A 13,466-nucleotide genomic window follows, 5' to 3' on the forward strand; every position below is an offset into this window, starting at 1 on the left:
ATTGACAAAGTCACCGTTATGTAAGCTGCTTGTTAACTATGTGACAGACTCCTACGTTCTTTATTTGAAATCCCCACAATGTGCCACTCATTAATAATTGGGCATAATGCAGTGCAACACATAGAAGTCATACCATGAGAGCTTATGAACCAGTGTTTTTTGACTGAAGTTACTGAAAATGGCTGACATACTTACATAGCCCACTACAAACACAGGAGAAAGCTGGGGAGAAATTGGAGGTTTATGTGATCTCAACCCAGAGACTAAAGTTTTGCCCCCAAATTCTCAAGTTTCTCCATCAAGCAAGCAAGCAATCTATATTATTTTATCTTTTAAAATAAAAGTGTGCCAAAAGATTCCAGATTGGAACAAAATGTTCTCTTCCCCTAGGGTTATGGTTAAGGTAAGGTAGGGTTAAGTTAAGGGCCAACCCTAAGTGGCCATATCTTGGGAGGCAGCGCATGAACATTCCACTGTCTTGCGCTAGGCCACACCCAATCCCCAAGGGCAAATGGAATTTTCAAGCTGCTGCCGCTAAAATGACAGGATATGGCCACTTAGGGTCAGCCCTTAACGCTACCTTTATTTATTGCCCAGCGTGCAATTAATCTCGGATTGGACACAATTGGCAGACCCAGCAGCATCAAAATCGTTTTTGAGCTGGACTAGTTTCATGAAGGGATCCCAGGCATGCCAGAAAACGGACTGGACGGAATGTCCTCTTTATAGAGGACAACTCAGTGGAACTATGATAAAAACACCGGAATGACTATAAATCGGCCTAGAAACTTGACGAGAGACACGGAACACACCCAAAGCGAGATGGGTTTACTTGTATTCTACTCCTTCGTATTTACCGTTTTTCCCATACAAATCCCTATATTCGACTGCTGCATATTAAACCTCAGTGCAACTGCATGTATTTTATACTGTCGAATTATTCTCGCATTTTGATTGGTTCTTACTACTACACTTATGATGTATTGGAAGACAGACGAACAGACAACGTCATCATTAACACGTTGCTTTATTACGGCTCGTGTGCATCTGTTTCTTTTTTCACCACATTTTGACGTTATCTGCAACGCACAGTCATTTTGCGAGCATGAGGTACCTGTGGTACATCTTCCGATCTTTTTATATCACAAGTTTCAAGTATCTCGCCTGCTTCCCGCATGTGTTTTTCGTTCAACCTGACCACGTGGATAATGCTGGCAGTTCCTGCGAGGTTCAGCTGAAGCGTTGCCTAGCAACAGGAAAAGTTGCACTGAAGGTTTGCCAGACGATACCAAGGAATTTTAGAAATGGCTGCGGAATCCATTGGCGGAATGCTTTATGGCTACAAAACTGCAGCAAAAATACAACCAGAAGAAAACCATGTAGTGTGGGTGAACAAACGGCATGATCCTCAAGATCTCAGAAGTAATGCTCCTGTACAGCGCTCGAAATTTATCTGCGGGCCACCGGATATGGAAGTTGCTCAACATTGGAGACGCGAAACTCAACCTTCGTTGAAGACTTTTTCACGGCATCTAGAAGAAGAGAAGTGGTATCCTTCATCCCAAGCAACTAGATGCCAGGAATGGTCGACGTTGAGACAAATCCTGCCTTCCAAAGGCATTCCACAGCGAGAAATTTGTCCGAGATGGGGAACTGGAATGCCGCTTTCTCCTTCGTTTCATCCCTCACACCAAAAGCATTTTCCACACATAAACAGCCCTATGACGCGGTGAGTTCATTGTTTATTTAGCTGTAAATATCACACTCAACACAATTGCCTACTGTTGGATGGAGCCTGTGAAGAAATGGGTTATTGATACGGCAAACAAAATGAACACGGCTTTGTTTACATCTCCAACTTGTTGCAAGCTTATGAGTACGCTAGCTTATAAGCGTAATAAGCTTTTAATTATTGACTTCAAGTGGCGCCACAGAGTCCTCAACTTTTAGACTATAAGATGAACAGAAAGTAATTGTCCATGTTCTTGATTTGTATCTTCCCTAGTACCATCTGTACTAAAGATATTACTTTTTAGCCACATTGTAATTTAGCTCTTTGTTGGTCTTCCATGGAATTGAATGTGAAGTCCGAGAGAAGCTGAGGACAAGATGAAGCAAACGGCAATCCTTCAATAGCTCTCTTGTTTGTATAGCATTCTCTGTCCTATTTGAAAGCCATTCTCTTGCTATATGTCGACACAAACAGAAGATTTGAGTAATTTTTGGTTTGAACATGGGGTAAACCCTGCTGGGTTGGCGAGGTGGGAGAGTGGGTGGGGAGTCCTACTGGGGAGTCTTAAAGGATAGTGTTATGGCGACCCTCCTCAATGTTGTACAGACCCTCACTCTTTCATATAAGTTTATCTCGTTTGAACAACAAAGGTAACCCTTTGATACCTTCCACAGAAATTAATACCCTCTTCATATACCTTTAGATTGAGCAAGCTCATCTGAGAATATAATTTGAAAGGTATCTTCTTACTTGCCCAGTTCCCAGGGCAAAAAGTCTGGGGTACATCACCCAAATCAATCTGACCGCGAAGTCCTCGGATAAAGCCATGGATGAACTAGGCAATCTTTATACCAGTCTCACATATACAGCCCGAATCTCCTGGTCTTGCATAGCCACTAAATCTACCAGGTGTCTCTACCCAAAGCCTGATAAAGGTACCTCTTTTGGGCAGACCCTCCTCTGTATTGGCCATTACAAGGAGTAACTGCCCCCCGGTGGCAGTCACAAATAGGCAAGTTTTGCAACCTAACGAATTTCAACTCTTTAAGTTGGGATCTCTGTCATACCCAAGTGGCAATTTTCCTTACCCTTTTCTAAACTTGAACTCGTCAAATACGTGGGCAGAACCCTCTTGCATAACAGTCCATTACGTTGGGTCTACCGCTGTATAATACCTTGCATTTTCATGCTCATTTATGTGAAAGCTATGAGCTAGGAATCATTTTGAGAGTGGCAAAAGAAACCTGGCCGATAGCCTACTCACTCCCAATCACACAAGGTACATAGTTACTTCTAAAGTTCCTGAACCAAGTAGAATTGGTGGGAAGAAAGATGCTAGGAAAGACATGGGAGGGATCTGCAAGCTAGCTCATTGCATGGTTACCTCCTAGAAGAGTTTTCAAGAAAAAGAAACGTTCAGCTTAAATTGTGGGGTGATGGGATGGGAGATATAAATTCATGTTCCAACCAACCACGCAGAGCTGTTACAGTTTGCCGCATACAATATGCATGCATTAACTTCTGTACCCCAATAAAGAGTAACACAGAAACTGGGTTAACAAAAAGTTTAATTGTTCTGTTTTAAAAATAAAATGAGAAATATTACAGACAATGTAGAGTGAGTTGAAAGCTGTGTTCACAACTTTCAGAAATTTCTTCTGTAGAAGTAGGTTGATAAAGTGAAGCCTTGGAGCCAACTGGCTCAGCTGCTGGAGCTTATCCTGGTTTCTGTAGCATGAAGTGGCTAGGAGTATTTGTACTCCCCCCCCCCCCCCCCCCGATGGGATGCTAGTCCATCATGGGTCACTCCCCTGCAATTTGTTAGGTTTCCCCAACAATTTGCCAGTACCCATTTATACTCCTGGGTGGAGAGAGAGGTTGTGTGAGAGTTAAGTGTCTTGCTCAAGAACACAACAGTGGCCTTGGTCAGGGCTCAAACCCGCACTACTCAATCTAGGGATGAGTGCACTAACCATGAGGCCACTGCACCTCCCACAGAAGTAGGTTGATAGTAACAACTGTTTGTTTTCTTCCTTTCAGATATGTAGATGATATGCATCTCACAAACAGGTTATTCAAGCTGCACTAAGAGGAGAGAGTTGCCACCTACATTGAATTCATCCCTAGACCTTACTTTCCGTAGAAATTTTCATTGGAAAATGTACATTTTCTAGCTTTTAAAGGTCACTTATATTAACTTCTTGTCAAAACCTTACAGTTACTTAATCTGGAAAGTATTGCTGGAGAAATATATGTCCATTTTTTTAAGGCTTAAGAGTCACTTACATTGACTTCATGTCAAACAAGATCTTACTTAATCTGGAAATTATTGTTGGAAGAATGTACATTTTCTAAGTTTGAAAAGAAACTTAATTGGAAGGAAGTTTAGACTTACATATTTTTCACCCCACAGTATTTGTATTTTTATTACATAAAGAAAGAAAACAATAAAAGATTAGTATAATACAAGTTCATGTTCAAGTTCATTTTATTTACACTTCTTAAAATTCCATAAAAATCATACAACACTTTGCAACAATTCATTCCAGGTGTTCTGGGCATGGAGGAAAGACAAATGTTTCCTATATGCCACAAAAAACTGCCCAAATTATACAAAATGTTTTCCATCTTATCCTCTTTAACAGTTATTTGTTACCCTTGTTGTTGTTTCAAGGGGAAGGTGGAGTTACATGGCTGGGCAAACATTGTCAGGTGTGATAAATTATAAAATGAAAATAAAAGTAACAATGGGTTTCTGACAAGATTACTGGATCAGATTACCATACTTGTGTTGGTATATATAATCAAAGGTGACGAAGATACTTAGCTGGTCTTTCTTATCAACCCAGTAGTCCTTAAAATGCTTGCAGCATGCAAATCTCAAGGAAAAGGAGTTTACAGCATTCCAGGTAAGTTTTAAAAGGCAAAGTATTGATAAGAAACTGAGACAGGTAAAGACTAGTCTCCTTTGCAGCTGTTGTAAGGGTCACCACATAATGCTTCTCCCCACTGGGGAGAAGTATTGCATGACAACCCTAATGATGACTGCAAAGGAGACTAGGAAAAAGACATGCCCCTCACCAATCGTCAGAAGTTCTCCATTAATTTTTCTGGTCAGGAAACTGAACATGTTGAGTTTTTGACCCAGAACCCCCTGTTATCTAGAACGAGTCTATCCACACAAATCTGAAGAAGAGTGTAAGCCGGGTTAGTATCTTGTCATCCATGTATGACTTACCTAGACAGACTTAACAAAGAAATTTTCTGAGGTCTAACAGCTTTCAACTCAACTGACAACAGTATAAAAATGTTTCTTATTACAGGCTGGTGGATCTACATTGTGTTCAGCTCTGGGTCTTTGTCCCCCCCCCCGCACCCACCAAAAAAAAAAAAAGATGCAATACCTAAAATCTAATTGAGGTGGCTGCTGCAAGAGACTTACTGCAGATGGGATTGTACTCAGATTAATTTTTTTTCCTACTCCATGTTAATATGTTTTCAACCTGAAGGTAACACAATTTAAAAAAAAAAAAGCAATTTGACATCATTCACAAGAATTATTTAAGTGCTTCTTATTTGGATGCATGGACGACTTTCTAAAGAATCGTCACGAAAATGAATGCCACATGTATTTATCGCTATCTACAGTGTAACTACCATAATCAATGTCGGGAAGACATGATTAATCATCGCAGTTTATATACACACAGCCCAGGCTGTTATGAAATTAAAGCCCGAAAAAAAATTCAGGCCTCAATGGGATTCAAGCTCATGACCTCTGCACTCCTGGAAGAAGTGGGGTGGGGGAGGGGAGCGAAGGGAATGTTCCCTTCGCTCCCCTCCCCCACCCCCCTCTTTCCACCTTTTTGCTCCTTCCCATTTTTTGTGCAGCCCGAATGCAGAAAACTCCTTCACGCGGCCCACGTTCGCCTCGTACGGGAACGCTTGCTACACAGGCTACCAGCTCCCAGTTGGCTCGATAGCTCAGTTGGTGGAGCACTGCACTGGTATCACAGAGGCCGTGGGTTTGAATCCTATTCAGGCCTGAATTTTTTTTCAGGCTTTAATTTCACAACTGCTTAAGTTGTGTGTATATAAACTGTGATGATCAATCATGTCTTCATATCTTTCTCCGCAGTTCAACTATATGATCTTTCATATATTCACTTGTATTCTTCACCATCTACGAGTATACCAAAAACAAACAAACAAACAAACAAACAAGCAAACAAACAAACAAACCAAAGACCATTTTACCTTACTACTGAGTTCTAAAGATCAGATCATGACAGCCGTTTTCAACTGAGTGCCTAAAGTAATACGGCAATTACATGGTCTTGGGTTTACTATGGTTTAAGATTGGCTGAGTAGTGTAATTGGTTTGGTTTTGGCTTTGCGACCATCAATTGAAAATCACTCCAATCAACATAATTAGAAATCTAAAACTATAACAAATATCAGAATCAAATAACAATAGCATTTATAATCTGGCATAATCATGTTTTATTTCACAACTTTACTAAACCAGTTTCGCTTTACCATTACAATATAACCATTTTGAGCTAAGATTGTGTAGTATCATTTCTGTTCTCAGCTTCTAGTAACATACATGTACCGGTAGTACCCAAACTTCTTACTTTTAAAGTAACATTGCCACTACATAATTAATAATATATAAAAAAAGTTGTTCTTACATACACCATTTTACCTCAGTCCTTCTGAATTCTCATGTTCAAAATCAGAGAAAAATATTCTATTCAAATTCAGATTCCATGAATTGCTACAATTTATAACAGGCTAGTACAACAATATACCGTAAGTTGTATGTACATGTAGTGATAAGATTACGTTAATCGTAAATAAACATGTAACACTGTTTCACCCCAGGCCTGCGCAAACCTCTAGCTTAATCGACACACTTTCCTGGCGATGGAAAGTTGTGTCTCAGTTGCTGATGCTTCTGAAGGTCAAATTACCGGTATTGACAACTTTTCTTTTGGCATGGTGGGTGGACAGGAGGGAGGGGAGGGAAGGAGGAGGAGGAGGTCCCTACATCTTCCTAAGAAAATCTGTCGTTACTGAGAAGGAATAATGCAATTAAAAGAGTCCCTTTAAAGATAAATTACAAAAAGAGAATGTATTTTGTGACAGTCTTACATTACAACCATTACCTGTGTTCCTCACAAACTTATACTTACTAAACCGTGAAGGAACATTACTTACACTAAAACCACACCCCAAGGAAAGACACTTGACTCCGGAGGGTGCAAGGAGTTGCAAGTATCCGCTACAGTGCATTCATTCCAGCACTAGTTAAAAGAATTTTAAGAATAAAGTTAGATGTTTGCTCACTGACTGCTCATATTTGTGCTACATAAATATTTCTTGCCACTTGAAAATTAACAAAGTAGGTAGTCATCTGTGAAAAAAGATCATTGCAATTCATATAATTTACTGAAAAAATCAGTAATGTGCAGTATGCATCACTAGGAAGACTACCTCAGCTTGTCATAGTATTTTTATTCCCTGTTTCTGTACAGGATTTTGTCATACATAATGACATTTTCTACATTACATTCACAATAATTAAACAGTGCTAACATTACCAAAAACCTTAACTATTCAAAATAGAAATTCTGCCACTTTAACTAATTAATTTACTTTTTTCTGTACCCAAAATAACAGACTTTTTCTTTTTTGATAAAACTGATTTCAGAGGATCATATCCCTAAAAATAGTTATTAGTATTGTTAGTTCTCATTGTACTGGTCAGTAAGAGGTTGAACTTCATTCTGAAAGCAAAACACTGCAGGTTACTCAGCAGTTAAGTCATTCACAGTTGATCTGCACCAGTTTAAAATTAATATTTTGATTTGTTCCTGTTAATCTGCACCTCTTTTGTTCTTAGGGCCACAGGCATTGTTTTGTTTCGCCAATTTTAAACAACCTTGTAAAAGGTGAAGTTTGCAATAAACATCATAGAAACATACAAAGTTATACTCCTAGAAAATTCTATAGCTGCTACATGGTAACAACTATTTTTACGATACTAACCCAGATGTGTCAACATCAAATGTCCACAAATGTTGGTTGAAACCTGCAAGGAGAAAAGACTGTGGGAGATCACTCCCTTTGTTAGTGCTAAATATCAACCTTGTATAAAGGCGCCGGCTTTCTCTTGGGAATCTGTTTCCAAATGACTGCAGCAAATGACTGACATGGGAAAAATTTCCTGACTTTGAGTTAAATGGCTTCTGTTCAGATTTGAATTGTACAGCACTAACCTGATTTAAGCCAGTAATAAGCAACTTACCAAGTTACTTGTAGTCAATAAAATCTACCTGACTGTGTACAAACCAATACTATAGCTGCAAATCCCTAAACTACAAGACAAAGGCCCACCATGCTAGCCTGAATGACTGACGCTGAGTTTGCTGCAGTCATGTGGAAACAGTTCGACTGAATCCCTAACTACTGTTGGGAAGAGGGATCTTCATAGCTATGCAATAATTAATTACATTTCCCTTTAGCTTTGGTTCACTTCAGTTTATGATACTGTTGGCTTTCTTGCTGCACTCTGCACAGAACTCAAGAGATACTTTACCACTCTGCACATGAACACACACCCCAGCATCAACAGGACTGATTTCACCAGTAGCTGTCTTGTCTACTCTCCTTCTCTTGCTGTTTTCTTGACGTAAATTAACACCCTTCTTACCAGAATCATTTGGAGCATCACCACATTTTCTCTTGTTTGTCTTACCATCATTACCCTCCTCACAGTCCTGCAATATGCCGCAGCTGAGTGAAATCCCTGGAGTGTTGGCCACACTCCTCAAAATTCTGGCTAATTCACTTTGATTGGTGATTACACCTTTTAAGTAGCGGATCTCATCCGTGAGAGCTTCTAATTTGTCGTTTAGCTGAGCAGTGACCTGCTGTAAGTCAGCCTTGTCTTTCTTCAGTTCTTCTATGTTATCCTGGAGTTCTTGAACATATTTCTTCTTTCTTTCACGCTGTTCTTTAGCTTTCTCGGCCTGACTTTTTGCAGTGGTCGGGGATTTCTGAGGCTCAGTTGTTGAATTAGAAACACTCTTTACAGCCATCTTAAACTGTGTTTGACTTTTTGTTGATTTTCTTCCATTAGGAACTGAATCAACTTTCGAAAGACTTTTACCCGCAGTGTTCTTTTTCTTGATCTCCTGTTTCTTACCGCTATCACTCTTATCATGAAATAAGCTTAAGTCTACGTCCTCTTGTAAATTCCCCACATTGCTTGTCTCTCTGATGGGACCCGACTTCTCCACTCTCCCTTTCAACTCTTTTACTTGCTCCTCTTTGCTGGAAGCATCTGTTTTATCAGGAGTAGCCTCTACAATATCGAATATCTCTGTGTCCAAATCAACCGGATCCATATCCCATCCTAGGTGGTCAGCACATGTGTTGCCTTCAAAACTTTCAATACTAATTTCTTCTTCTGAATCCCATTGCTCTTCGGTATTAAACTGGAGAAGATATTTCGTCAGAGGCAGGTCATCTTCTTCCATGTCGCTGCACCTTGTATTGGTCCTAATATCTTTGGTAAAGCTCGAAATTTCGCCGTAAAGGTCGTCTTCGAAACTGAGATCTTCCAGTTCTTCGATGTTCAAGAATGTTTCGAATCCTGCATTTTGTAGAAGCGTGTTAGACATTCTTGACAATTTGCTGGTAGATTATAATTGTATGATACCAAACAAGTACACAAATACGACTTACGTTTCAGTTAAGCGTACCGGAGAAGTGAAATAACTGCACGTTGACAACAAAACGCTCGTTACTGTTAATGGCCGACGAGTCTTTCAAAACGTTTTGGTATCGTTCTCCTAGTAATTGTTGATTGGCTTAACGCTGACACGTGGTATTATATCACCCAGACCCCTTGGATATTTTCACGGCCGAAGACCTGTTGAAGATGGCGCTCGCGCTCTCTTTGCGCGCTTTTCTTGTTTTGTTGTCGCTTTTTATTTCCCCACTAAACGGTCAGATCCCTAAGAAAGAAAAATACCATGCTATAAAAGAGGATATCCCTTATATCAGATGCGAGACTTGCCAAAAGGCGGTGAAATATTTATATGGGAAAACGCAAGAGATGCGAGATGATGACGCGACAAAAAGGGTGAGTGTTGTAATAATTCAGAATAATTGCAGATCGGTAGAATCTCGCATTTTGGAAACGCTGATGACCTTAATTTAATTTTCCTGTGCGATGAAAGGTACTGGAATCGGTTAACGTGATACATCCACTAACGGTCTCAGCTTAAGGCTAACGTTGTGCATTTAAGCTTTAAATATTCAAGCTCTTTATTTTATGCTCATTAATTAGGCTTCAGTACAGTGTACATGTAAGCTTAAAGCTCAATGTTATGACTTAGCTTAAATAAGCTTATTGCTAGCGAAATCTGTGGTCTTTATCTTTTACTCTATAAAATAGATTTCCCGCAATTGCGATTATCCACGTGATTTTGAAACTTTTTTTTAAGCTGATTGTGTTTGAGAGTTTTTTTTTCACTTGTTCATAAAACAGTCCAAACAGTTTTAAGAAACATTCAAGCTTCAACGTTAAGTGATAACCCTTCATTGTAATGTTAATGTTTCATGTTGACATACTTGTCTACTGCCAGCAGGTGTTGAAGTTTAATACAATGAAATTGAAATTTATTGCAGACATGATTTTGTCTGTGATAGAACATCTGTTTGGCTTTTTCCATGTTATTTACTTACATATATAATGGCGTTTGATCACGTAAAATACAAAACGCCTTGTTCTGGGTTAAAAAAAAAATCCTCTTCAGACCATTATTTTGTTCCTAGCTGTTGTTCACAAGTTGAAATTAAATTTGACAGATGTTATCTTGAAAAAACCCCTCTGTGATTATGCAGCTTGGTAGGGAGTTGGTGTGGCAACTTAATATTTCATATATAAGGTGTGGTCTGTTGAATAGAACTGAGGGACATTAAGAATTACCCCTTGCAGTGTTATAATGAATCATCACTTATTTTAATCTTTTATGATGCAGGAGAACCTGTAAGATTTTGGCATTTGCATGTTATGGTGATTGTATCTTGGAGTTTTAAATAAATTATCTTTACGTTTTGTTCCGGAGTTACTTTTTACAGTGCCTTAGGGTTAGAAAAAGTGGAATAACTGGGTTAAGACCTAATTTCAAGTTCATAAGCCGAAGAAAATCTCTGGAATATCAAGGAGATATTCTTAGTACAACAGAAAACCATGCCTAAGTATTTACTAGTCATTCCGATCCATATTTAATCTTCCAATCTTATCTCAGATTGATAACACCATCATTATTAATACAATTTTGTGATTCAAGTATTATGCTTTTGTCATTTTTTACTGATTATCTTGACTGCTTGCAGAATAACAGAAATAATTCAGTTTTTAATTTGTATTAATCCAGCTCCAAAGTTCTACTACATGTATTTTTGCATCTCTGGAACACAGTCTTTTTATAACACGAACCAAATATTTTTGGGGAGATGTCTTAACCCAGTGATAGCTAGTCCAGCATGAATCTATTTTGAATTCACAGACAACAAATATAAAATATTCATAAATTTGAACAAATCCTTCCTCCTAACTGAGATGATATAAGATGGTGGGAAAAAGTGAAGTGTTTCAGGAAAACAGAAAATGTAAAATGATGATGAAGAAATTAGGCAATGCAGACATCTCTTGTTTAGATTGATTTTTTTACTGCTGTTTCATTTATGCGCGAATTTTTAGACTTTTGTATTACACTTTTAGATTCCTATTGGTGTAAAGTACTTTTTATTTTAGTGTATTTTTAATTAGTATATTTGATTTAATGTACAGAGTATAATGTTTTTTAGCATACTTTATTTTACAGGGCCCACTAAAGAGGTGAAGGTGATGATTTCTTTCTCAATTCTCCCCTATGTGGATTACACCCAAAGGGGAGAGGGGTACTCCCATACATAAGCTATATGGGTATGTGCGGCTGTGAAGGGTATGGTTCTCAGGCAGTTTAGTCTAGGATAGGGTATAGAAATCAGACAGTTTTGATTTAGAATAGGGTCTAATGTACCAGAAAGTGGCCAGTGTATAAATAATTTAGTGCAGAACAGGGTTCTTTACTCAGGATTCTATGATAGAAACTGAAACTCAGAGGTGACTTTTTTAAGATATTAGTTTATTGGTAGTCAGGGGCAGGATAGTGGTTTTTGGTGCCTAGTCTAGAATAGGGTTGTAAAATCAAGATAATCACGGTCTAGTTTAGGGTAAGAGTTTCAGTGTCCCAGGGGCACACCCCTACTGCTAAAGCTCAAAATGTCAGCTTCACAAACTCACTACTGCAGTTAATTTGTCTTAGTTAACTTCAAGTTGTTTAATAGTGTTTCGCTTGTCCACTGACAAAGCTTAACACTTTCTTTAGAAACCATACACTTACAAATATAACTGAGTTTCTTTTTTATGATTTTGATTTTTTGCAGCTTGAAGAAGATAAAGTGATTGATCTAGTAGAGAAGTCATGCAATCCAGATAATGAGGAAGGAAGCTGGATCTCAAAAATAGATCTCCTTGAAAGGAATGGAGAATTAAGGCTTTCTGAGCAGAGCAATGTTGGAAAATGTAAACGAGAATGTCAGACTGTTTCAAAAGCTTGTGAAGAGTCTATAGCAGAAGTGGACACAGATCTTGCTGAACTGCTATGGAAAGACAAGTTGACATTGTCAAAACTGATCAATGAAGTTTGCTATTCGTTGTCTAGTGCATGCACGGGTAAGAGACCCAAGCTCAAGGCTGGAGAGAGGAAGATCAATGAAGACTTCAGTGTTATGACAGAAGATGAGAAGAAGGCAGATGACATCTTGAAGCAAATGAGGTAAGCATATACTCTATTGCCAATCCTGTTTCAGTTTGACTGACTGACTGACTGACTGACTGGGAACTGAAGTTTACATATGGTTTCATCAAATCTGTTCTTTAGGGGGATCCCAGGAATGCCAGGCATGGAAATGTATTCTCGAGAGGACATTGAAAAGATGCGTGATCAGCTTGGTGCTCATCAAAAGGACACTGAAGAGGAAGAGGTCCTGGACAGTGAAGGAAACCTTTTCCACGGAGAGGAAATTAGCTTCTTTCAAACAATTATGAATGGCTTAGCATGGCTTTGGTCTTGGCTAAAAGGCATTTTTGGATTTAGAAAAGGCACATCTAGAGAATTATGACATCAGTGACTTGCTGTATTCACAGGGATGTGGCTAGAGAAAAATTCATTTAACTAATAAGAAACTTTATTAATCCAATGCCATTAAATTATTCAGTGTATTTATTGTTATGAATTGTGAAACAAAGGGTTTTCCTAGGTAGACTAGCATCAGCTGGGGAATACGGTGGGAGAAAGAGTTCTTTTCTTCTTTCCTGTGCTTGAGAATTCAGACCGTCTACATGTAAGTCTTCAAGGGATTATTTTGTAATAATTGCAGCTCAATATGGCAAATAGCCTGGTGGTTTAGTTTTAAAAATTTGTGGTTCTAATTTATCGTTATTTTTACTACTTATAATAGCTGCAATACTAACAAAGAATAACATGGTTGTAAAAAGCTGTAATTTGTTTATAAATAACAAATTTGTTCAAAAATTACCTCACACTAATCCAGTAATAAAATAATTCATTAGCTAATCTCTCACAGTTTCAGATATTTTAAATATTGG

General features: G+C 38.5%; 4 protein-coding genes across 4 annotated transcripts in view; 2 read left to right on the forward strand and 2 right to left on the reverse strand.

The window, feature by feature from the left end:
- The window catches only part of LOC145484618 (uncharacterized), a 407,604-nt gene that overhangs the window by 95,005 nt on the left and 299,133 nt on the right, over window positions 1-13,466 (reverse strand). The window lies entirely within an intron of this gene.
- On the forward strand, window positions 28-5,937 carry LOC145484655 (uncharacterized). Its single transcript, XM_081463257.1, has 2 exons — window positions 28-1,729; window positions 3,773-5,937. The coding sequence occupies exons 1-2, from the start codon at window positions 1,305-1,307 to the stop codon at window positions 3,819-3,821; spliced, it is 474 nt and encodes a 157-aa protein (XP_081319383.1). The 5' UTR covers window positions 28-1,304; the 3' UTR covers window positions 3,822-5,937.
- On the reverse strand, window positions 4,203-9,576 carry LOC145484616 (uncharacterized). The gene is made up of 3 exons (XM_081463215.1): window positions 9,488-9,576; window positions 7,787-9,395; window positions 4,203-7,041 (listed from the first exon to the last, which is right to left on the reverse strand). Exon 2 carries the CDS (start codon window positions 9,277-9,279, stop codon window positions 8,275-8,277), a length of 1,005 nt encoding a protein of 334 aa, XP_081319341.1. The 5' UTR covers window positions 9,280-9,395; window positions 9,488-9,576; the 3' UTR covers window positions 4,203-7,041; window positions 7,787-8,274.
- Window positions 9,594-13,434, forward strand: LOC145484633 (uncharacterized). The gene is made up of 3 exons (XM_081463238.1): window positions 9,594-9,887; window positions 12,242-12,633; window positions 12,739-13,434. The coding sequence occupies exons 1-3, from the start codon at window positions 9,684-9,686 to the stop codon at window positions 12,977-12,979; spliced, it is 837 nt and encodes a 278-aa protein (XP_081319364.1). The 5' UTR covers window positions 9,594-9,683; the 3' UTR covers window positions 12,980-13,434.

This window comes from Orbicella franksi, chromosome 4, assembly GCF_964199315.1.
Source record: "Orbicella franksi chromosome 4, jaOrbFran1.1, whole genome shotgun sequence".
Classification (NCBI taxonomy): Eukaryota; Metazoa; Cnidaria; class Anthozoa; order Scleractinia; family Merulinidae; genus Orbicella; species Orbicella franksi.

Coding starts and splice junctions, on each gene's coding strand:
- LOC145484655 (XM_081463257.1), top strand. CDS start 1,305: ATGGCTGCGGAATCCATTGGCGGAATGCTTTATGGCTACAAAACTGCA. Junction 1,730..3,772: donor ATAAACAGCCCTATGACGCG/GTGAGTTCATTG, acceptor TCTTCCTTTCAG/ATATGTAGATGATATGCATC.
- LOC145484616 (XM_081463215.1), bottom strand. CDS start 9,279: ATGGAAGAAGATGACCTGCCTCTGACGAAATATCTTCTCCAGTTTAAT.
- LOC145484633 (XM_081463238.1), top strand. CDS start 9,684: ATGGCGCTCGCGCTCTCTTTGCGCGCTTTTCTTGTTTTGTTGTCGCTT. Junction 9,888..12,241: donor ATGATGACGCGACAAAAAGG/GTGAGTGTTGTA, acceptor GATTTTTTGCAG/CTTGAAGAAGATAAAGTGAT. Junction 12,634..12,738: donor GACATCTTGAAGCAAATGAG/GTAAGCATATAC, acceptor TCTGTTCTTTAG/GGGGATCCCAGGAATGCCAG.